General features: G+C 37.5%; 3 protein-coding genes across 5 annotated transcripts; 2 read left to right on the top strand and 1 right to left on the bottom strand.

Moving 5' to 3' along the window:
* Positions 1-221: 221 nt before the first annotated feature.
* On the top strand, positions 222-2,970 carry LOC114761605 (uncharacterized). Of its 2 annotated transcripts, none has more exons than XM_028951015.1 (5): positions 222-368; positions 1,624-1,800; positions 1,914-2,214; positions 2,438-2,571; positions 2,660-2,970. In XM_028951015.1, the coding sequence occupies exons 1-5, from the start codon at positions 273-275 to the stop codon at positions 2,732-2,734; spliced, it is 783 nt and encodes a 260-aa protein (XP_028806848.1). In that variant the 5' UTR covers positions 222-272; the 3' UTR covers positions 2,735-2,970. The 2 variants fall into 2 exon arrangements, with proteins under 2 accessions (XP_028806848.1, XP_028806849.1); XM_028951016.1 differs by having other exon boundaries at positions 2,456-2,571.
* Positions 2,971-7,515: 4,545 nt separating this feature from the next.
* LOC114761604 (bZIP transcription factor TRAB1) lies at positions 7,516-17,420 on the top strand. Of its 2 annotated transcripts, XM_028951014.1 has the most exons (4): positions 7,526-9,111; positions 10,053-10,124; positions 10,242-10,271; positions 16,768-17,420. In XM_028951014.1, exons 1-4 carry the CDS (start codon positions 8,011-8,013, stop codon positions 16,840-16,842), a joined length of 1,278 nt encoding a protein of 425 aa, XP_028806847.1. In that variant the 5' UTR covers positions 7,526-8,010; the 3' UTR covers positions 16,843-17,420. The 2 variants fall into 2 exon arrangements, 1 of the variants encoding a protein (XP_028806847.1); XR_003742173.1 differs by lacking the exons at positions 10,242-10,271; positions 16,768-17,420 and adding an exon at positions 9,726-9,829 and having other exon boundaries at positions 7,516-9,111.
* A 646-nt stretch (positions 17,421-18,066) lies between these two features.
* On the bottom strand, positions 18,067-24,198 carry LOC114761607 (THO complex subunit 5A). Its single transcript, XM_028951018.1, has 8 exons — positions 23,942-24,198; positions 22,800-23,090; positions 21,658-21,994; positions 20,381-20,718; positions 20,023-20,282; positions 19,148-19,751; positions 18,927-19,061; positions 18,067-18,629 (listed from the first exon to the last, which is right to left on the bottom strand). The coding sequence occupies exons 1-8, from the start codon at positions 24,179-24,181 to the stop codon at positions 18,372-18,374; spliced, it is 2,463 nt and encodes an 820-aa protein (XP_028806851.1). The 5' UTR covers positions 24,182-24,198; the 3' UTR covers positions 18,067-18,371.
* Positions 24,199-24,592: the final 394 nt, after the last annotated feature.

A 24,592-nucleotide genomic window follows, 5' to 3' on the forward strand; every position in this document is an offset into this window, starting at 1 on the left:
CGGTGAATAATTGAGGGAGAAATCTTGTTGAATGAGAGGATAACTGATAACAGATATTTTTGATGCGGGCGTTCCATAAATATCAGATGCGCTTGTCTTGGCGTCCGATCCAATGACGTGGCGATGCGATGGTCCCACGACACGTGTAAAAGTGCGGACAACTGTAACCTCCTTTTTTCCCCCAACACCGCCTCTCCCGCCTCTTCCCTCTGCTTCTCCTTCCTCTTCCCCTCTCACCCCTCCATTCTTTTCTTCTAGTCTTCTCCTTTCCCATGATGAGCACCCAACGTAGAGGGACTCGCACGATTCCACCCGCCCTCCACACCGATTCCACCGAGTTTGCGCCTTTTGCCCCTGACCTCATGCAGGTATGTTTCCTTCTGCTTTCGAATTGCTTCTTTCCGTTCTTCACTCTTGTAATTTTTTTCTCGCTTCTTCATCGGACCAGGGGATTCGCCTGATTTTGAAGAATCTGAAAGAGTTTAGTTATCTATGTTGTTAGGTTTTGTATTGGTTCGTCATAGCTTCAGAAAACAGACAAATTCAGAAGAACACAATTCTATGAAATTGTGTCTTTCGTTGATCTTAAATAAAGACAACTCTATTTTTTTTTTTGGTTTGATTTCTTATTGTCATTTCGATGACTCTTGCCGTTTCCATGTAATTTTCTTAGACATTCTACATGACAAATATTAAATAACAGTATAATCCCAATCTGCAAAATGATTTTTTTTTAATTTAAACAAAATGCAATTTTAGAGTCCCCCGTGTTCGATGTTTCTTTTTCTTTTTGTCTCTGTTTTAGAAACAAAATTAGAGATTTCTCATATTATTTCTGTATCTTATCAGTTAGAAACCTCGGAAACTTCTTTCAAAATCGTTTTTAGAAGCATCACACCTAGATTTCTCCTGTTGGTGTAATTTTGCTGCAATAATTTTTTCCCTCCGGATTTTGACATGACACTTCCGATCCTTTGTGAATGCAGAAGGATTTTATAGCACATCCTCCTCCTCCTCCTAATTTTTTCGGTAAACAAACATGTCATGTATGTTTTCTTTTAAATAGTTAGGAACCTTTTTATTGGCAAAACAAAAAACTTGGGAACTACTTTTCTTTTATCATCCAGATTTTGAAATTTTGGTTTATATTAACCTTATAATATTCTCGTGGTAGGAGTCTATATATCGCTTATGATTAAGAAGAAAAAGTATCATACTGCTGCATGAGCCTAATTATTAGTTTGGATGCGGTATGAAACATGAAAAAGGGTTTATAAGAGCTGTATTAAAGAAATAGAACTTACAAGAATTAAAGTAGACAGTGATGACTACAATTCATCTAGTTGTGCTTATACTCTATATTTGGTAAAAGCTCTTATGGGTTGGTCTCTATTTTTTTGTCCAGAACATTCACAATGGCCCTTTATATCTTCTAACCCTTTTCATTCGAAGTAACTGTCTTAAATGTATTAGAAGCTTGTAATTTATTGATGATGTTCTTATTGTTACCCTTCATTGCCTTCTTGTAAGTTTACAGAGGAATGCCTCTTTACTTACAAAAGGCACTTCAAAAGCTGCCTCGGTCTTCAACTCTAATGCTGATTTTTTTGGTGTTCATTTCAGGGCATAACAGAGGCAGAACCTCTGTCAATGGCGGCAGAGTGGACAAATGAGAAACACAGTATGTATCTGAAGTCCATGGAAGCATCATTTGTGAACCAGTTATATGATTCCAAGCAGATTCTTGGTAGGAGATTCCATGAAGACGCTTCCCTCCCCTCCACTGCCTCTTCTGGCCGGGTCTGTACTGTTTCTTTTGTTCTTAAATATTTGAAGACCACTCTTGTCTACATATAAGACCTGTTTTGCATTTGATCTCTCTTTTGGTGACTTAATTGTTTGATCCATTTCAGTTCAAAGTTCTTCGAGGTGGCAGCTGGCGCAACATCAACTTTAAAAGAGAAAATCCTCATATAAATAGGGCTAATGAGTGCCATGATCTAAATGCAAATCCTTGGATTCAACACTTCAGATCTTCAAGCAAACAAGGAAGTGTGACATCTCCTGCAAATGAAGAAACTGCTACTTCTACAATGGACGCTGCCTGTTTAGGCCGGAGGAGGGGAGTTGTCTCTGGATCACGTACAAGTTCAGGGCACATTCACATCTGTAAATCTCGCACATCTAAGCAGGATGTGTTATGTGATGATACAGGTGCTTTTAAATTTTCTTCTGCCTCCTTTGTTAAACTTATCTTTCAAATTTGCTGTATTATCTCAGGTTTTAATGGCAATGTTGATCCCTATCTGCTTACTATTGAGATAGTTCAGATGTTGAACTTGAAAGTCTATCCACATGTGACTAATTCACCTTGGTCCACACACTGTCTTAGCTTTACCATGTCTTACAGCTCCCTCCATACCAATATTTTAATCAGGCGATCTGATTGGTACAGAGATGTCAGATCAGAACTTCGTTGATGACGAAGTGAAAGACGAAGAGGAAAGCGAGAGAAGCAGCAATGTGAAAAGGCTGAAATCTCTGGAATCTGAAGCTAAATACAATGACCAGGTAATTTGTTTTTATACGTGTGACTTCTTGTTTTGGACGCCAGAATTCTAAAACTCTGTATCATCCATTTCAAAATGCTCTTTCTTAGATGGTGCCTCTGAGCAAGGAGCGTACCATTGGAGATGTAACCGACAACGACTCTGTTTCTGCAGCTCAGAGTTAGCATCTACTCACTCGCGAGTTGTCAGCTAAATCGGGTTTGGCTTAACTTGAACATCAAAACGTGCCCGCGATTTTTCGATTTGTTAGTGTAATATATATATACACACACACATATATATTTACATGTTGTTGCAGTTCTAGTGGTAATAATAGCCGTTACATGGATCATCTGTCATTGGTGTCTGAATTTTGAAGATGTTTCCATTTTAAGCTTCTCTCTTTTTTCTTCCCATATAAGTACCTATTCTTTTTCGTTGGTCAACAACTCCATTCATGAATTAATAAATATGATTGAAATAATAATTTTAATAGAGTAAATATAAGGAGGTGTTATATACATAAATTATTTGGCTGTAATTGCCACTCCTGATAGATTCAAGTTCTGTGTGAGTGGAAAAGACATCAGTTGGCCAACAGCAATCGGTATTTACTATTGAATACCAGTAGAGTCTGCAAAGCGGGGAAAGCAAGTTTGAAGCAAAACAATATACTGCCTTCGGTCCTAATTATAAGAACTAGTTGACTAATGTGAGAAGATTAAGAAGAGAAGTTAAGTTAGTTATTTGTCATAAATATGTATTTTTTCTAAAATATCATTGCTAATCAGTTAGAATTACTATTGTTAGAAGAACTATTTTAGAAAAAAATACATAAATATTAGAGACAAAATGAATTGGTGTGTTATATTTAGGATAAAAATAAAAGTCAAATGTGGTCTTATACTAAGAACCGGAAGTAGTATTATTTCACCTAAAAAAAACTATATTAACGAGGCGTAACAAGGAAAAGGATTAGATTCAGCCATCTATCCGTGCGTGTATTATGTTCTTTAATAATTATATATATGAAGATAAAATGTGTTTATTCTATTGTTATTGAAATTTCTTATAACAAATATATGAAAGTAGAATTTAAGTTTCTTATACATTAAATAAATGGTGAGCAGGCTGGTAGCAAATGTTGAAAACACTGGGGTTAGGCCAAGGGTCCATGAGGGGCCGGGGATTAATAGGGGCTAATTCCCATTTTGTAGTCTCATTAGTGGACGCACACATAAATGTATTGTCGGGAACAAAGTAGAACATAATGCCCTAAGAATGCCCAAAAAGGGGAAGCTTTGGAGGGTTATGTTATAGTTTATGCTAAATGTAAGTAGTTGGACGACCCATTATGTTTTGTTTCGATGATAATTATGTCAAAGCCCAACCCATGGGTCCATCCCCAGGGTTCATGCGTAGGCCGTTAATGCCCTCAATGTATTCCGAGGGGCGCTTGCAAAAAACCAAAAAAAAAAAACAAGGGGGGCCCGGGGGCCACTTTCATGGGCATGAGCGTGCTCTTACGCGTTGCCCATGTCAGCGTGCATTTCATTTATGCACTTTTATTTTATTTTTACATGAATATATATATATATGGATGAATGGATGCATATAAGTGCCTGTGTTTAATATTAGTAAAGTGATGGGGAAAAAATATAAAATCATAAAAATAGTAAAATAGTTTTTAACCTGCTGGGATGAACGCTGATGAATGCCTGGTCATTTCCGAAATGAACGAAATTTTTGTTTTGCGACCTTAAAAATGGTCAAATTTGCGGATAAAGACGGACTGGCCAAACCCTGCGGCAATCAAGTTTTTGAAAAGGTAAGTGAGGCCAAAATAAAATAAACAAATAGGAAGAGGATAAGACTGAAGCCATCACCATTAAGTCACCAGATATCCTCGTTGACCACGTAATACCAAGCGGGGTAATTCCATGTATATAGTTTACATTATCAGATTAAAAGCTCCTCACCCGTCCCATACACAGATATTTATGTCTTCTTAATGATATGGTTTCATGGGTCTAAATATCTGCCTTTGCTTTCCCAAACCTTTTCCCCTCTCACGTGCTCCCCCTTAATCACCACATATCCTTTTCTTTCCATTGCCACCTTACAAATATTTCACCGTCGAGATATATAACATTTTTAATAAATTATACGCTTCATAAGTTTGTTATTAATGATATTTATTAGTTAAATTTTATATGAAAAGAACTCATGTCAAGTTCTCTACACGTCTGATCTCCAAACACAATAGTAATACTCTATTTATTTAGTTTACTTTAAAGTATCTCATGTTTTTGGGTGTTATTAAGGGAGTATTTGCAAACACTCTAAGCATTTAAAAAGGTATTTTCATGAAAGTCCAAAACTTTTCTCACGTATTTTTATCAGACTCCATAAAATCATTTTTAAAAAGTTAATTTAAACACCTCCTAAAATTAAGTTTATTTTGCACTTTTGTTTTGCTAAGGATGAATACTCTTTTACCAGGAGTAATGCTATTTAAGATACTGTTAAGCACTAAATGTGAATATTCTTTTCAACAAGAATTTGACTTTTATTATCTGGTAAATGATTGTTAATGGTTAAATTTTGTTGCTCATGAGATGTTTAAAATAATTTTAAATTTTAACTAACTTGCAATAAACCTTCATTCTGGGAGTGTTTGGAAATGTTAAAAAAAATATTTTCACACAAATTAAGATAAAATTCTTTTAACATACTTTAAAAAACTAATACAAACATCCCATGTCTCCTAAAGTTTTATTACTTATAATTCTTAATATAAGAGTTGATTAATCAATTATTTTGTAAAAGGATTTTACGTTTTATTTTATAAGTCATTTTCCATAATACTGAGGGTAATTGATGTGTTTGTATTTAAAATACTTTAATAAATAATAAAAATCACTTGACCCTATTGATTTGATCCATCTACGATTAAGAGACGTTACTATTTTCAATGAAATGTATATTTGGAGAAAGCTAAAATGTTTTAAAGCTAGTATTAACTAGCTATTTGCTCTGCATTTTTTTAATGAAAAAATTCATTGAAAATTTTAATATTAAAAAATGAATAAATTTTATATGCAAAAATGTTGATAGTTCCTTTTTATTCCGTAAAAGGCGGTGGAAGGAACTCACTGATCACTGTAATAACCAATCAAGGGGAGGCAGCTGCCAAAAAAAAAAAAACCAGGCAATGAAATGAATATATTTTTTCACAAATTGTAGTACAAACATTATCTCTCATTTTAAACTTATATTTTTATTTTTACCTCTATTAAATACATATCACTTATTATTTCTTTGCTTTATGAATAAGGATACAATTAAAAAAATATATCTTATACATTTATTATTTTAACTAAATTTAATTAATATTTTGAGTCACTGCTTAATTTTAAGGATATAATTAAAAAGATATCTTATACATTTATTATTTTTAAATATATTTAATTAATATTTTGAGTCACTGCTTAATTTTAATGGTTATTTCTTAGAATAAGCGTAGAGGGAGTACCATTTCCTCACTTGAACGTACGTGTTCACTCAACTTTCCCATTAAGATGAAGTATGCTCTCATACTTTAGAGACAGCATTGAATTAAAGGGTTTTTTTTTTTTTTTTTTTTTAAGTATTAGTGCCCTCTTCGGACACTAGCAGAGGAACATCAGTCAACCTCTTCATTAAATTATACTCAACCCTCTTTTCTCAACAATCATATTTGCTTTCTAGTAACTCCAATCTTAATTATAAAATCTTATTCTGACAAAAAATAATAATTATAAAACCTTGTTTATAAATTATAAATAAAGTTTAATAATTAGCATATAAGATAGTATAATATATATATATAAAAATAACACATGATGATTTTTGCACAAAACAAAATTATATTTCTCTGTCTCGTCTAAAAATAAATTTAACCAAACGAACAAAAATTTCATTTTAAATATAATAATTTATATTTAGAATAATGGGCAAATTACATGAAATAGTTTTTTAACCTTTACAATAAATCTGTTTAAATTTTTAAAATTTATGCAGATAACTTTAAATTTTATTTTTATATGCATGTATGTAATCCTTCTACACTTTGAGTTACATACATAGACAGATCTCTTAAATTTTAAATTATTCGTAAATAAATGCTAAACAAAAATAATAGCATTAAAGTGGTCATAAATATAAATATAAAAGTCCTGATAAATTTATTTTAAAGTTTAAAAGGTTAAAAATTTATTTACATAGCATATCGTAAAATTGAGGAGTATTTTTTATAAGGGTTACAATTTTTGCTCATTCAAATTTACTTGTTTTAATCCTTTAAATTTTAAATTATAGGTTATAGTTTCTTAAATTTATTTTTTATTTGTCATACTGGTTTTGATAATCTAATAGAAATTTAAACTATTTTATTTTTTGAAAGATTAAAATTTATTGTTTGAAATTTAAGAAACTATATTAAAATAGACCATATTAAAATAAAAATGGGGAACTAAAAATTATATTAATTTTTTTTATATAATTCAACCCGTTTTTCTTGTTTGGGAAAAAATCACTGTATTGTTTAAGTAGTTGGGGATGGAGGGAGGAGCCCACAATGGGACGCCACTAGAAACGTGATGAAAGAATCGTGTACGGCTAGGATTCTCCAACGGAAAAAGAGGGAGTTGATTGGGTGGACGTCACATCATAGTCCTGCAGACCTGTGATAATTGGTCCACGTTCCAATGTCGGCAGTGGGCACTGTCCCCCCACCTTATGTCTTTCTTATAAGCCAACCAAATGGAGATCCGCTATGGACATTCGACACTTGGCGCCTCTCCCCATTTCACCCACCTTCGCCACCCACTTTTAATTTTTTTCTCCCTAATTTTAGAACATATACTAAGGTAATTACACTTCTCTTTTGGCTTGTTTTGAGATCTTACTTCAACCCCCTTATCGTGTTCCCTCTTATTTACTCCGTTGCTGTTTCTTTTATATCCTTCGTTTTTTCATTTTTTTGGGGTCAATTCTTCCTGTTAGTTTCGTCTTTTCTGAAAATTGTCTTCACTCTTAACACTGCCTCGTGTTTATCAGGATACTCGCTTTCTGGTTAGGGACACCAGGTTGAATAATATTTTCCACCATTTTAATTCCGATTCGGGGTTAGTGCATGCGGATTTAGCCTAATTTTGTTTCCGAACTAGAAGATTTTAGATTTCTGATGCGGTCACAACAAATTGAACTCTTTCTACTCGATTCCTGAAGTTTAAGTTCTGTGGGATTTCATTGTAAATTCTGCTCAATTGGTTCTCTGTATAGTGAATCTGTTTCTTTATTTTACTGTGCTTGATTGTGGAATTGAGAGGGGGGATTTACTGATTTAGATTTGTGCTGGTGTGAGCTTGGATGGGCTTCTGATTCTGTTTCGTTCAGATTTTACCAAACCGGGACTAAAATGAACTTCGGAAACGACCATGGGGGCGGAAACACCGGCGGGGGAAGGCCACCGGCAAATTTTCCACTAGTACGACAGTCGTCAGTCTACTCCTTGACATTCGATGAGTTTGTGAGTACTATGGGAGGTTCGGGGAAGGACTTTGGGTCGATGAATATGGATGAGTTGCTCAAGAACATCTGGAGTGCTGAAGAGGTTCAAACAATGGCTTCCCTGAGTAGTGCTCAACAGGGTGGAAGTGCCTCTGGCGGACATTTGCAGAGACAAGGCTCCTTGACGTTGCCGCGAACACTTAGCCAGAAAACCGTAGACGAGGTTTGGAAGGATATTTCCAAGGACTATGGTGCGGCGGGGAAGGACGCTCCAAACATGCCACAGAGGCAGCAGACTTTGGGAGAGATGACGTTGGAAGAGTTCTTGGTGAGAGCCGGGGTTGTCAGAGAAGATGCACAAGCACAGTTGATGGGAAAGCCAAATGGCGGGGATTTCCCCGATTTATCTCGTACTGGAAATAATAGTGGTATAGGATTGAGTTTTCAGCAGATGAATAAGGGTACTGGCTTAATGGCAAACCAAATTACAGGGAATAATGACCAACTATCTCTTCAGTCTCGCACCAATTTGCCATTGAATGTAAACGGTGCTAGATCGAATCAGCAACAGCTGCCGAATTCGAAGTCACCACAGCCACAGATATTTCCCAAGCAGCCTGCCATGCCTTATGCTGGTCAGATACCATTAACGAACAACAACCAGCTAGGTAATCAGGGAATGAGAGGTGGAATGGCGGGTATTGTGGACCAGGGTCTGAATGGTAATCTGGTTCAGAGTTCTGCACTGCAAAGTGGAGGGATGGGTATGGTTGGTTTAGGACCTGGGGCTGTTCGCGTAGCTACAGGCTCACCAGCTAATCAGCTGTCTTGCGATGAAATTGGAAAGAGTAATGATGACAATTCGTCAGTGTCGCCCCTTCCTTACGTGTTCAATGGTGGTTTAAGAGGGAGGAAAAGCAGTGGAGCTGTGGAGAAAGTTATTGAGAGGAGGCAGAGGAGAATGATTAAAAACAGAGAGTCTGCTGCTCGGTCCCGCGCTCGCAAGCAGGTAAATTTTTGTTTTGGAACCTCATTTTATCCTCTTCTCCACCTTGCACGAAACCCAGCATCTTTCTTTTATTATGATTATTCTAAGTTTAGCAGTCAGAGGTTGCTGCATCTGCTCTTTCTCGTGAAATATTGGTGCAAGGGAATGAATATTTTGCCCCTCCATTTCAAAAATACAAGGGAAGATGTGATACAATTGCTTTTATCTTGTAAAATTCCATGAAGACTGCATATGCATGTCCTTAACTCTAGTGCCTGCTGCCCTCTATCTACTGGCCGGCAATGGTCAATTGTGCCTGTAAATGTAGATGTGCTTCCAATAACTTGAATCAGAGAAGAGTTCCCCTGATCCTAATTATGACAACGTTGCGTGTAGGTCATTTCAAGACGGTTTGATAGCATAAGCAATTTTTTTCAAAATTAAAAGAAAATATGAGGAAGTTGGTTGATGATAGAGTACAATGGCATGGTGAGATTTTTGTAGCTGGCTTAAGTGGGATAAGGCTTGTTGTTGTTAAAAGACAATATGAGGATTTGCATTATTGATTTACTAATCCTACTAGCCATTGACATTCTGCCTTTATCCTCTGTGGACATGCTGTATGTTCATGAAAGATTATGCAGCAGAATGGTAATATGATCGCAATCTGAACTGGATGAGGGAAAGATTTTGAGAAGTTACGGTCATGAGAAGTTGTAAAGATCCGGGTTATTACAAGGTAATGGATCATCCGGTGCGGGAAACATAACAAACCGTTGTGTTGTTAAAAGACATAAACTGATTATGAGTTCAACACGTTTCACCTTTGAGTTGGGTTTCAGTCTGGACATAATATGGGTAGAAAGTAAATAATAAGTTATATATATGTATGCATGTATGTATCTAGATATTTACTGCAAATTCAGTCTCCCATTTCCATTTTCCATTTTCCCTTGTCCCAGGCCTATACCATGGAATTGGAGGCAGAGGTTGCAAAGTTAAAAGAGGAGAATGAAGAGCTTAAGAGGAAGCAGGTAAGTTTAGCAATTGCTTGTCAGAAACAGATGCTGGCATGCATATTTGTACAACCATTAGAAGTTTTCTTTCATCCTTCGTATTTTTATTAATGGGCCGTTATTTGGATACTGTAGGCAGAAATCATGGAGATGCAAGAGAATCAAGTAAGTTGTCCCTTGCTTTACTTTCTTTTTTATAGGCCGGATTAAACTGCTCCTTCATTGTTTCATTGATATGTTTGTTTTGACCACCCCATTTCCGATATTGTGCCTTGTCTTTAGATTAATTAACCATAATAACTAGGTGTCATGGTGATAGAATCCCAACTTATCAAAGGAGAGGAAATAGGGAAGAATCTTGATCAAGTCTTTTCTGTTTCAGAGTTAATTTCCATTTTGAATAATTCAGAGTTTGTTAGCTAAATAATAGGGCTCTTTTAAACGATATTTAAGTCCACTAGGTCCACTTAGCTCATTTGATTTCTGTTTTGATGTTATCCTGATAAAGTAGGGATATTTTGTTATTTCCTTGATTTCTTCATTTTATCTTGCTTATAAATATGCTAGCTCCTGTTCAAGCTAGGATATGAGTTAATAATACTATTTTATCAATTCTGGAGATTCTCCTATTTGGCTGTTGTGAGCGAGCAAGTGAGATACTTACTTCTGAGGTCTAGTAGAGTGGTTGTGTGTTTCCATTAATTACCTCGCTTCTTAACAATTGGCATTAGAGCCATGGTTGAGACGTGTTCTTCTGGCAATAACAATTTGAATGAGGACAACCCTTTTGCCAGAGACCCGTTAGCAACCATTTGACCATCTGAAGCTTTGGATGCTTTGATAGAGAAAGTTACAGCTTGAGGCACTCGTGGCAGAGGTGGAACACCCCAGTGGGCTGATGACAGTGATGATGATTTAGTTGTGTAAAGAAGAGAGCTAAGACCTCCTCACACCAAAATTGAATTCCCAAAATTCAATAGAGGTGACCCGAGGGGATGGATACTCAAGGCAGAAAAATACTTAAGATATTATGAGACGCTGGAAGACCCTAAGGTAGATGTAGCTTCCATGTACTTGGAAGGTGACGCTTTCGACTTGTTTTCTTGGGTAAATTCCGAGAGAACAATGATGTATTAGGACGAGCTAGTCAAGATATTGCAGGAACATTATGGGCTGCCGGAATATATATGAATTCGGACTAATGCCTATGACAAATAGGGACGGTACAAGATTATGGGTAGGAATTCGCTAGGAGGGCATCGCGAGTTTCCAACTGGTCGAAGCATTGCCTCCTTGTGATGTTTATCAATGGGTTGAAGGACGAACTGATATCAGATGTGCACATATAGAAGCTGCGTACAGTGTAACGTGCTGCAAGTCTTGCCCTAGAGTATGAGAAGAAGATTTTATTAGCGGGGCCCTAGTTGCACAACCCATTTTTTTAGGTCATTTTGCATGTGATAAAGCTTGCTTAGTCACATCGCCTACAGCTCGCAATTCATACCTGGGAATTCGTAGAACACGCCTGCCAAAGCATCATCATCGAACCTACCAAAATAGAGCACCTGGGATATGGTGAGGCAACAACAAAAAGATAAAAGTTTATGCTTTCGTTGTGGAGAAATTTTCAAGCTGGGTCATCATTACGCCTTTTCTTTTTCTCTAATGGAAATTGATAAAGAGGGAACCCTGTACCTAAGGCACTGGATGCCATAGAGGAAGGGTAAGAGCTAGAAGAAGTTGAGATGCCCTTTAATGCAATCTTGGGCCAACCCACTGTTGCAACAATGAAACTCTGTGGTTCCATCCAGGACTGTAGTGTTTTTGCTCCTAGTTGAGAGTAGCTCCGCGCATAACTTTATTTCAGATACATTGGTAGTTGAATTAAAGATACCGACTATTTCAGTTCCAATTTTGGGGTTCAGATTGGAGACGGTAGAATAGTACGCTGCAATCTTATTTGTAGAGATATCAAGGTTCAACTAGCAAGTTTCAAACTCAAACAGGATTTCTATCCATTCTCTTCTACTGGTTCTGATTTAGTTCTGGGTATTAAAATGGCTTGCTTCTCTTAATACTATCTAAGCAAATTGGAACGAGATGTTGATTTTCTGGCTTGATAGGAAAAGGTATAAGCTGTAGGGGTTACCTCATTCTAATCAGAATGCTGAGCTCCATTCCATGATGTTCGCATTTGAGCTTAAATTGGGAGCAGACAGCAAGAGTCCTTTGAATTTAGATGAACTAATGGTTGAATTGTTCGACAAACCCCAAACACTGCCACCTTTTAAAGAGCATTGCCATGCCATTCCATTGTTGCCTGATGCTTGGCCACCTAACTTGAGGCCCTATTGTTATCCTTATTCCCAAAAAAATGAAATTGAGTGACAGGTCGAAGAGTTCTTGAACAAGGGGTTCATTCAGCCTAGCTCTAGCCCTTTTGCCTATACAGTCTTGTTGGTAAAAAAGAAGGATAGCTTGTGGTGCATGTGTATTGACTTCAGAGCCCTCAACAAGGTTACTGTACTTGATAAATATTCGATCCCCAACATTGACGAGTTGTTGGATGAATTACATGGTGCAGCTCACTTTTCAAAGATTGATTTACACTCCGGATATTAGCAGATTAGGGTACTAGAGACTGACGTCCATAAAACAGCTTTCAGGACACACAACGGGCATTATGAATTTGTGGTAATGCCTTTCAGCCTTACCAATGAGCTTGCGACTTTTCAGTTTGCTATGAACGATCCGGCCATATCTCAAGAAAAGTTTGCTGGTTTTCTTCGATGATATTCTGGTATACAGTACCTTTACCCAACAGCACGAGCATTACCTTCGGACTGTCTTCCAAACATTAAAGCAACATTCGTATTTCGGCAACTTCAAAAAATGTGAACTTGGGTGCTCTCGAGTTTTCTTCTCGGGGCGTAGAGTTTCAGCTCAAGTGGTTGAAACAGATTATGATAAGATCAGCACAATTTGAGAATGGCCAGTACCTTCCAGTGTCATAGAGCTCCGTGGGTTCTTGGGACTCACCAGTCACTACCAAAGGTTTGTTAAGAATTATGGTATGATTGCTCGTCCCTTTACTGAGTTAAGAATAATGCTATTGTTTGGTCACTTGCTGCTCAAAGGGCTTTTGAAAAGCTCAAATTATCCTTAATATCTGCACCTGTGCTTAGACTTTCGGATTTCAATTCTGAGTTTACTGTTGAGTGTGATGCCTCTATGGAGGGTGTGGGTGCCATTCTTATGCAAGAACATCACCCTATTGTTTTTTATAGCAAAGGATTGTCATTTTCAAATAGGTACCGGTCTACTTATGATTGAGAATTGTTAGCATTAGTGCTGGCTTTGCAAAAATGGTGCCACTATTTGCTAGGGTGTCACTTTATAGTGAAAACAGATTATCACAACCAGAAACACCTGCTTGACCAGCGTGTTCTCACTAATAACTAGCAGCGCCTCATCCTAAAGCTCCTTCCATTTGATTTCTCAATTGTTTACAAAGCTGGAAAGGAAAATGTGGGAGCTGATGCACTTTCACGGAGGCCTCAACATGCTGATTTCCTTCACTTAGTGGTACCAATTGCAATGGACTTTTTAGAATTGCAAGAAGCGTTATTAATTGACCCTTCCATTGGTCCCATCATTGCTGCCTTGAAGGAAGATCCTAATTCCAAACGGGGTTATACACTGGTAGATGGGAAACTATTTTTAAATGAGCATGTTGTGATCCCTAGAAGGTTATCACTATGCGTTAGGTTACTAGAAGAGGCGCATAGTACTCCTACTGGCGGTCATGGTTTATTTTTGAAAACATTGAAGTGCTTGACAGGTATGGTCTATTGGCCCCAAATGAAAATTGATGTTAAGACCTATATTCAACAATACTTTACCTATCAAAGGAGTAAGTATGAGGCTTTATCCCCTCCTGGTCTCTTGCAACCCATTCCTGCACTTGAACAAGTTTGGGAGCATATCTCTATGGACTTTATTGTTGGGTTGCCTAAATCTGGTTCTTATGACAACATCTTGGTAGTAGTGGATTGTCTGAGCAAATACTGTCACTTCATTCCTTTACTGAATTCTTATATTGCAAAATCTGCTGCTGCTCGTTCTTGTGAAGAGGTTATTCGTTTGCACGATCTGCTTTGCTCAATCATTTTAGACTGGGACCCTCTTTTTTGAGCACCTTTTGGCAGGAGTTATTCAAACTGAGCCAAACCCACTTAAGGATGAGCATCTCCTATCATTCTCAAACGGATGGGTAGACAGAATTAGTCAACCGTTACTTAGAAGCTTATTTAAGGTGCTTTGCTCGTGAACAACCACACTCCTGGAGTAGATCTCTATGTTGGGTAGAATATTCATTTAACACTAGCTTCCATACCTCTACTAATACTACACCTTTCAAAGTAGTATATGGTAGGGATCCTCCTCCCCTTCATCTATTCACCAAAGGGGAAGCACAGATTGCTGAGCTTGCTGATCAATTTGAGACTCGAGATCATATGCTATGCCTACTTTATGCTAATTTGAAGAAATCTCAAGACCGAATGAAGTCCTATGTTGATTCACATTGTTGAGAGCTTGAGTTTAACATTGGGGATGCAGTTTTCCTTCGCATACAGCCCTTTAAACAGCATTCTCTTGCTCATATAAAGTAGTCTAAGCTTTCCCCACATTTCTTTGGCCCCTATAAGGTTATTAGAAAAGTGGGACCTGTTGCATATGAGCTTGAGCATCTTGTTACAACTAGAATCCTCCTTGTTTTTCACGTCTCCTTGTTATGTCCTGCCCATGACCAACCCCCAACTAATCCTCCTGCAGAATTACCACTTTCTGATGACTTCGAGCTGTTATTAGAACTTGAGAAAGTATTGGCATGTTGCTGGAAGGGAAGCATATTAGAATTGATGATCCAAGAATCAAGTTGGGAGGATTACGACCTTCTTAAGCAGCGAACTTCCCACTTTCTGCCGTGAGGACTAGTTGGTTTTCAAAGGGGCAAGTAATGATAGAATCCTAACTTATCAAAGGAGAAGAAATAGGGAAGAATCTTGACCAAATCTTTTCTGTTTCAGATTTAATTTCCATTTTGAATAACTCACAGTTTGTTAGCTAAATAATAGGGCTCTTTTAAACGATATTTGAGTCCACTAGGTCCACTTAACTCATTTGAATTCGGTTTTGATGTTATCCTGATAAAGTAGGGATATTTTGTTATTTCCTTGATTTCCTTATTGTATCTTGCTTATAAATATGCTAGCTCCTGTTTAAGCTAGGATACAAGTGAATAATACTATTTTATCAATTCTGGAGATTCTCCCATTTGGCTGCTGTGAGCGAGTGAGATACTTACTTGTGGCGTCCAGTGGAGTGTTTGTGTGTTTCCATTAATTACCTCGGTTCTTAACACATGGTCTTAAAGTCGTGCATATAACATGCTATTTTTCTTCCCCTTGAATCTTACTCTTAGGCAGCATTTGGTACCTGAAAAAGAGATTTAAGGAAAAGGAAAAGGTGAGGAAAAACGTTGTTAGTTGTGTTTGGCAATGGCATAGGTTCCCCCCCCCCCCCCCGGGGAAAGAGAGCTGTTTATGTGAGGGAGATTCCCTATTCTCATTTCCATTCTGTATCAAATGGTTCCTTAGAGCAATTTTACTAAATAAATGATACTTCAATGGATAGGAGTTTTGATAAAGAGCTGGGGTAGAAAACATTGCAACTTATGATGATGTCTTTTCTACAGAAAATTGGATAATTGGTGTATTTTTATAGAATATGTACGCATTCAGTGATTTTTATGTGTATCCTTAAGTTGTTACGCTTGCCATTCTCAACATAGGATGAATTCAGGAAGCTGGTTTGGTTCATAACGGTGGCCGACTAATATGCTACCCTTGCCATGGCTTAGTTTCGTAATTATACTTTCTAATATTAGCATAAAGATCTGAGATTCATTTGTAATACAATTTCCATACAATTTGGGTGACTTTCGATGTTTTGGTTACATTTCTTTTCCACTTGTTTTATTTCCTTGATAACTGGTGAATTGACCGGATGATCTTTTTAGGAAAACGTAAAAGCTAGAAGGAAATATGCTTATTATCGCGTTGCCCGAATTTAAGTTCTAGATTTCCTGTTGCTTAATTGTCGCCCGCTATAAAAGTCATCTCTACCGTTCATCTTGTTGCATGTTTGGTCTCCAATTTGGAATTCTTCCAGTTTGATGTATGCACTGAGTGACTAAGAACTAACGTGCTTTAGCATGTATGTAGTTCATAATTATCTGAGGATCGCTCTATATCATGTGAAGCAGAAAGAATGTTCCGAATTAGCTGCTTCAGTAAAAAAAATGTATCAATAAGGAAATCTTCTTGAAATACGAACCGATAAGCATTATATGGCATCTGTTTTCTTTTCCCCGTGATAAATTGTGATGGCGTAGAGATGGCTTTCTTGGAAGCGCTTGCTGCTTCAAATTTGTAATATTTGCCATATGTTGCCTATCATACTGTAATATTCCGAGACTGGCAAAAGCATTTTTCTCTTTGTTTATTCTCTACCATGTGTGTTAGAAGTGCATTTCATAATGCGGTGAGGATTGATAATGCCTTTGTCCTGAATTTTGTGGCTTTTGGTAACATCTCAGGTAAAGGAGATGACGAATTTGCAGCAAGGGGCTAAGAAAAGGTGCTTAAGACGAACACAAACTGGACCATGGTAGAGTGAAAATCGGACGTTGACTCCACTGTTGAAAGCCATGTATCTTAGATTAATGTACATACATATAAAACCATATTTTGTTGTAGATTCATAGGTAGTTTCTAGATTAGCACAAAGTTTGATATCTGGTTCCTTTTTGGAACACCATAGTGGTTAGGCAAGGGTGAGAAATATATCGTGTGAATATGTTTTAGCACACGTCCGACTTCGTGCCACCGTTGCCCATTTGTTACTATCTTGCGCAGTCTGCTCCTCGCTGGACGTATTTGTTGGGCACATTAAAGTTTTTTGGTCTTAGATTTAACCCGTTGTGGCACAATTGGTGGTTCAGAGTGGCCTAAAGTAACGTGTTATCTGGCGGTCATTTTTCTAGTTGCATGAAAGCGGAAACCACTTGTTTCAGCCAGAAATGTGTTATCCTGTCGTATGCGTTGAAGACGCCCTAAAAGGTTACCCGGTGCACTCATAATTCACCGCCTAATGTCGCGCTGGTAGGTGGGCTTGTGGTGGGTATTGTAAAAATGAAATCAATGCAATTTCCGACATAGTAAATGAGTATGAATTCTCTGAAGTAATGAATTTGAATTCTCTTAGTGAATGAGATTACCGACTGACTTGCTGAAACGTATGTAGTACGCAAGGTCTGAAATATTCTGAGCCTTGTGCATTTTAGTTGAATTCCTCAATTAATCGGTACTATTAATGGCCAAAAAATTGTAATGGAAGCGTCAAAAGGGTTTCCAAGCAACGTTGATATGACTCAATTTCAAACATATTACCTCCGTAAAACGCACACCCAATACAGACATGACAATGAGATGACTTCAAGTTTCAGATGATAGAGAAACATCTCATTATTACTTAGTCGGATTCTGTCAAAATAAATGTTACAATCAACTACTCTGTACGAAGAACCTAGCATAAAATTTGAACACCTAAAATGAGTAGTATTAAAGAAAATCCTGCATCGTAGTCTCCAAAGCATCCGCAAAACAAGATCTTGAGAAAAATTCACAAAGTTGGCTCCTCTTAGAAACCAAAATATGTTGCCGCACTAACCCACTTGTTAAACATTGCCTATTTGCTGGTCCAGTTGAACCATCTAAGCGCTACCACAGCCACAGCTGTTTTCTTGTGCGGTAAGCAAATTGATATCCCAAGGCCACATCTATAAACACAAAGACTACATTTGGTACGAAGCATTAAAAATAAGAGATTATGATTGGGATTGTAATTGAAAAAATTTATTAAGAGTATTTAATATAAAAAATTGCTTGTTATATAGGATTGGTTAAACCCATGTATGTGAGATTAGAAAATATTATAGGAGAAAGTGGTATTCCTCAATTTTAACTTTATGGGTTTGTCTAATCCCATATAATAAACAATTACTCCTACTAAATACTATTTTAATAATTTTTTTTAATTGCAATCCCAATTCCAATTCCTCATTTTTAATACTTCTTATCAAACGGGACCAAAACGTACATCCTCTTCAGGACTACCGCCTCCAGACCTCGACTATTGGAATTAGTTGGGGGTTAATTCAAAGTTTTTCCAGGAGACAATCTTCCTTCGGTCCCTTCCTCTAAAAGATCTATTCAGGAACCTACCATTTACTGGCTTGCATAGACCAATGTCAACTACAGAGGTACAACTTTTCCCTCCAGATGGTGGGGAAGCTTCCTCTAAATGATAGTCGAACAGCATAGCAAGACAGCGCACTTGATGAGCCAATACATAATTTCGTTGCTCTGCAGGTAGCACCCTTAGCATGTGAAGATTAACCTACAAGTGAGACAAGGGAAACATGAATATCGCTACAAGGAGAGATGAAAGACAGTAAGAAAGCCGACAATAATCTGCAGGTTTATCACGGCAGATGGTTTTCTTCTCGTTTCCTGTTTTCTTAGATAGGATGAGCGCGGGGCATCAAAGATCTGGCTCACCCATCGCGGTAATTATGAGCTAAAACACCATATCACATTACCATACAATGAATCCCGTCCTCAAAGATTCATATACCTAATATGTCTGGTGATTCTATTGCAATGATACCTCTCATGAAGAACATCAGTTACTCACCTCAGCTTCCATAGCACGAAGTTCATTGTACCAGTCCAAGCCATCCTTATCCTGATGTCTTTTCCCAGAAGATCCAAGGCTAAGAGTCAATGCAAAAAGAGGAGGCCTAAGAGGATACTCCATACTGATCTTGATCTGTAGGAAGAATCAGAATCAAAACCTGGGTGAACGTGTGAGTAAACAAACAACTGACAATTCAGAGAGAAAAAGGGTTCACATACCTTTGCTTCTAGATTCACACTCCTCTTATCCACCCCGATTTTTCCACCAAGAACAAGGCAAAATTCCTTGACCCCGTAATCCGTCCATGAAATCTCAGACTTTCTGAAACAATGATCATATGCCATATCCTCAGGTTCTGGTTCAATTTGCGCTGGCTCATCAAGATCACTGTCAGCATCTAGCAAAAGTTCAGAGTTGTCATCAAAGTTCTTGAAACTTCGTGATTTAACCTTGTGCTGGGGAGTGATGCTTTTTGAAATTAAACTCAGTTGCTTGGAATGGTCGAGACTAGACCCCTTTGAATAGGGTGGCTTGACATCACCTACAACAGAAATGCTAGGCAGCAAAGATGGAAGTTCCCCATCTTCCCTTGTACCCTCGGGTTCCTCCTTTGTGGCACCAGATTTCTCACTTGCATCAACATCCATTGGTTCCTGACTGTGCTCCTGCTTATCTGCAACCACCAGAGATGAAGATTCGTTTGATATGGACCTTAGAGGTGACCAAACATCCAAATTGCATGCAGGAGTGTGCATAGCCCATGGAACGCTTTTGCAGGATAGAAGAGGCCACTCAAGTTTCCCAAGAGATTCAAGCTGCTCCCTGTAAGCCAGCAACGGTAAACAAATTTTAACTATAGTATGCTCAAACACAACAAACGCACAAACTGGGAGGTCCCCCAAATTAGAATGATATGTTGAATTTGAAAACAATCTTAAATGAGCAGAATGCATTGGGGGGGGGGGGGATATGACCATTTGTCACTATAGCAGAAGATTAAATTGACAACATTATAGTATTTTATTTTATCTCCGTTGAATATCTGAGGGTCCTTCATATTATAAAACTTTTAAAACACAGAACTGCAACTCACAGAAGAGCCAACTGAGCTTTTCTACGGGAACGAATCCTCTCTAGAACTGTCTGTACCCGGTTCTGATGGCGATAAAGAGAAAGCCCAGATGTGACATCTTCATTCTTTGTTCTGTTGCCTAATGCTTTACAGCCAGATAGCAGCAGAGGAGACACCTCTGGCAAGAAATCAATACCTGCCAGGTGCTGCGCCCATTTATAAGGTCGTGAAGTTCTATAACCATTGAACATTAGAGAATCCCCAACAGATAGCTTGGCTGACTGAATTACATTCAAAAAGAATGTAATGACATAAATTAGCAGTTCAAGTCAGGTAGAATGAAGAATAAGCCAATGACATGCAAAGTAGATATCCATACCGTATGAGGAAGTTCAAAACCTGTGTCATCAGGGAACAAATTGCATAAGATATCATTCTCAGGATCATCATTAGGTGCTTCAATTCCAACACAAATCACATTCAACTTCACCAAGTACTCAAATCTTAGAGTAAAGAGTTTTGCTGACTTGGGATCAGGATTCTCATCATCATACACATGGAGGATGACTTTAAGTGGATGAACTTGAAATACTCCTGCCTGATCAAGGCTTTCCTTGCCTTGAACCCTCCTTGGCCGTTTTCTTCGCCTCTGCCCATCTTCTTCCTCATCAAGTGCATCATCATCTATTTTGGAACTTTCCACAGTGGGGGGAATGCCTAAGTAAATAAAACCATGTCATAAAACTCCTGGATTTTCTGTTTTGGGTAGAAGACAACATTAATGTCAAATTTGAACAAGGAACCCAATAGGAACCAATGTCCTTAATTAGTTTTATTCTAGGAAGAAGTGTGGCAGCCCCACTTCAGATGGAGACTCAATCTAGGATTAGATATTATAATATTTGTGTTTTAAGTTTTATGTCTACACGTGGCCCATGTTATGTGTCTTGCGTTAACCATTACAAGTGTCTTGTGTCGGTTACTATGTTATTGCCAGTTTCATGTATGCAGGGGGCACGGTAGTTATTTTCAGTTGTTGTGTCAGACTATAAATATAAATATCATATTAGGTATTCTGCCAAGGACATGAATGAGGTGATACTCAGAAAAACTTTGGAGATTCTCCTACTTCTACCGTTAGATTCAGATTGTGAAAGACCCACTCGCCCACTTTCTCCGTTCTCTCTCTACCCCTCATTCTATTTTTTTTCTCTCTATCGAGTTTCTACCAGGACCACAATTAAAATACGACATTTTAACAATCCCAAAGCTATGTGGGATGCACAATTAAGAAAGACGGAAGGCATTGAAGATGCTTACTACTGTTGAGCCAATAAAAGATGAAACAAAGATTAGTACTGAAATGGCAGTACTTGAAAACAAGATAATGTTAATAAAACTGCCTCTCCTCTAATCCCTTCCCGTTGCTAACATTGAAACCTGATGCTGCTGATAACACCCCCCGCCCAAAAAATAAAAAAAATAAAAATAAAAAGTTCAATGCTGGTCTGACTGTTGGAGCAATGGTCTAGTTTGAAGTTGAACCATAAAAAATTTACCGACAGATTAACTTCATAATTAAGTAGACACACTGCCAGCTGCATGTATCTGATTAAATTTGAATAATTGCTAGAATTGACATGTCAACTCTATTACCAGTGTCTTTTTGAGCTTGATGGCGGGCAAAAGCTTGAGCATCTTTGAGGCTTCCTATGGTCTCCAGATCAATGGATTCTCCAAATGCCTCCTTTTGAGCCAATAGCTGTGAGTATATCACATAAAGAGGAGGCGGAAGAAACTCTGCTGAATGATGCTGCTTTTGTTTCTTAGAATGCAAAACTCCCAATTGATTTTGTACTGGCAAGGACGTTTTCTTAAGAGACTTGAGATGTGAAGGGAGACTTGAGAGGAACTTCTTTCGATTTGCAATTGTCTCAGAAAGACTCCTTTTTTGCAGTTCCAGTTTCTCATGAAGCTTGCAAAGCTCTTTGCGCTGATACAAATTCATAATTAAATTTTTATAACATATTAATTATTGATAAAAGAGAAACATAAAGGCAGATCAGTAACAAGAGTAAAAACGACCAAACATTGAAGCTAATATTTTTCAATCAACATGGTACAGCTAGAATCATATTAAAGACTTAACTCATATGTCATGGTCGTACTCAATTATCAAATAACTTCAATCCATAACAGATCAAAAGTAAACGACTTTTTTTCTTTTCTTCTTTTTTTTAAAAAAAAAGAACTACAGATGCTAAACATATAGGGCATTTTATTCTTCTTTAATAATCCTTCTATTTGTTAATATGGAAGATTTGCAAGAGGCACAACAATATAATTTGGAACCAGCAGTCATCTAACACATAACTGGTTCCGTTATATTCATTGCTGCCAGAGGTGAGTCCAGGAATTCCGGAAATTATTGAAGTTTCAACCTTCCGCTCCTTAACTCAATGTCAAAGACTGTGTACCTCCTCCAGGAATAAATCATTGAGAATTTTTACAACACAATTTTCTTTACTAAGCATGTATTTTTCAATGCTTTAACAGCGTCTCAGTTGAGACACGTCAATAAATGAAAACATGCGCCAAAGATGCCACAAGTGGGACCAATGACATCACTTTAAAACATGAAATTTAATGGTTATCTTCACAAAAACTATAATTCACACATTAGCATGCCTCTTGCTTTTTCTTGAATTTTTTCTCATTCCTTCACGTCCACCTTATAGCTATTTGTCACAGGCCCACAGTGACAAGTAGCTGATTGAAATAGGATGACAAAATATCACCTGGAATAGCTCAAAATTTAGCCTCTTGAGCATCAAGTTGTGGCCACTATCATTAGACAATAAGGATTCCTTTATATCTTCAGGTGCATCACGAAAAAATTCTTCTTCAGGTACAAGTTCTATGTCAGGGTATTTTGTTTTGAAGTCCTTGCAAGCCTTTATCGCCTTAAGATAGTGACTTTTCTCGTACATCAGGTTGTGAAGCTGCAAGGATGTAAAGTCTACAGGTGCCTTTGCGCGTTCTGTCTCCATTTTAACACGGTCTTCCTCTATCAAGATGGAGCGGTTTGCCTGAAAAAACATATTAATGCCTATAGTTTAATGCAAAAAGGTGCAAATCTTAAGGAATAGATTCTTGGCACATGAACCTTGAACAGACATATAAATGGATGGTCAGTGGCCTTCAGAAACCATTGGATGAGTAAACTATGACTATAAAGGTTTGCCTAGTGGGGCTGAATGATTCTGTATTTAAATTGTGAATGGCTGGTTGATTGGAGGGGAAAAATAATGGCATAGAAGCAAAGAGCTCGCCATCCACATTCATTTTAATCTTAAGAAATATTTTAATCTCAAACTAAGTAATTAAAATGGGTTGAAGATGCAGTGCAAAGAGTTTCCTTTTTTTGCCCGGGCCAAAGTAGTTTGCAAATTTTTCATTTTCCAATTTCTCTAAAAAGCACCAAGGAGTGAACATCAAAGCCTTTCTATCTATCCCCATTTCAACGCCCTTCCTGTTATTTCGTTACAACTTCCACCTCTCATACCAAGCATGCCTAAAAGCCCTCATGACAACCTATTGCCCACTCAATAGTGAAATCCTCATTGCCGGATCACGCATGTGAAATTGATGTCTCTATTAAACTAACAGTGAAATGTTTCGTCTCCTCCCAAATTTGAAATCACTATTATTCATCACCTTAGTAGGCGGCTTTCATGCCTTTTCATTTTATTTTAGAAGTGACAATTTATATACTTTACACTTGCCAAGAACCCGTCGTGTGCTTGACCTCAGACCTCGCTGGCCGTCAGATCGATCTATTGTTCATTTTGAATTAACACACAAAACTTAGCCGCAAGGCTAGTTATAAACCCTAGAGCAGTAAAAGGGAGCGGGGTAAGAATACTAAGAGTATAAGGACCTGGCGAAGAGTGACAAAGTTGAGGAACATCTGAGTAACGAGCTCTCGGAGCTGCGACTTAGGTTTACCCTCTCTTTTAAGCGAGAGCATCTCACCAACGATCTTTTCTACCGAAGCTTTGCTATTCTGCAGCATTTCGTATGGAGATTCCTCCAACTTGCATTCTTCCGCCGAATGTCCATCACGTTGGTCTTCTCCTTCCACCGGCACCGGCGCCTCCTCTATCTCACCGTCTTCCATTTCTGTCCGCAGCTGCAATGGAGTTCGAGGAGCCTACACTCCCCCGCTCTCCGTATTTACAGAAGTGTTTTAAATGAACAATAACAAAAGAAAATTTGTCCGGCAAGGAAATCGAGGTAGTAAAGTACCAGGTGGATTTACCAGATCGTTAGTCCAGTATATGGTTTTGTCCTTATAAACGTTAGCCCATTACACGGTGTCCGCTAATTATTTATAATAAATGAATATTATTTTTAAAAATATTTATATCAATTATGTGTATATGTAATAAAATCTTTAACATGCTGGTAAAAAAAAATAAAATCTTTAAGATGTGTAATATTATAAAAATTATCATAAGAAAAATAGATAAATATGACAGAAAAATGTATTGAAATTTTATATTTATGACCAAATTAAAAATTAAATTAA

This window comes from Neltuma alba, unplaced genomic scaffold (genome assembly GCF_004799145.2).
Source record: "Neltuma alba isolate B1F8T4 unplaced genomic scaffold, ASM479914v2 tig00011127_pilon, whole genome shotgun sequence".
Lineage (NCBI taxonomy): Eukaryota > Viridiplantae > Streptophyta > Magnoliopsida > Fabales > Fabaceae > Neltuma > Neltuma alba.

Bases quoted from the DNA above. Each gene is read 5' to 3' on its own strand.
- LOC114761604 (XM_028951014.1), top strand. From the start codon at position 8,011: ATGAACTTCGGAAACGACCATGGGGGCGGAAACACCGGCGGGGGAAGG. The intron at 10,125-10,241 runs GTAAGTTTAGCA...TGGATACTGTAG, and splicing joins AAGAGCTTAAGAGGAAGCAG to GCAGAAATCATGGAGATGCA. The intron at 10,272-16,767 runs GTAAGTTGTCCC...GTAACATCTCAG, and splicing joins TGGAGATGCAAGAGAATCAA to GTAAAGGAGATGACGAATTT.
- LOC114761607 (XM_028951018.1), bottom strand. From the start codon at position 24,181: ATGGAAGACGGTGAGATAGAGGAGGCGCCGGTGCCGGTGGAAGGAGAA. The intron at 21,995-22,799 runs GTGATATTTTGT...AATTTGTATCAG, and splicing joins TAAATTTTGAGCTATTCCAG to CGCAAAGAGCTTTGCAAGCT. The intron at 19,752-20,022 runs GTGAGTTGCAGT...GCTGGCTTACAG, and splicing joins AAAGCTCAGTTGGCTCTTCT to GGAGCAGCTTGAATCTCTTG.
- LOC114761605 (XM_028951015.1), top strand. From the start codon at position 273: ATGATGAGCACCCAACGTAGAGGGACTCGCACGATTCCACCCGCCCTC. The intron at 369-1,623 runs GTATGTTTCCTT...TGTTCATTTCAG, and splicing joins TTGCCCCTGACCTCATGCAG to GGCATAACAGAGGCAGAACC. The intron at 2,215-2,437 runs GTGCTTTTAAAT...TATTTTAATCAG, and splicing joins TGTGTTATGTGATGATACAG to GCGATCTGATTGGTACAGAG.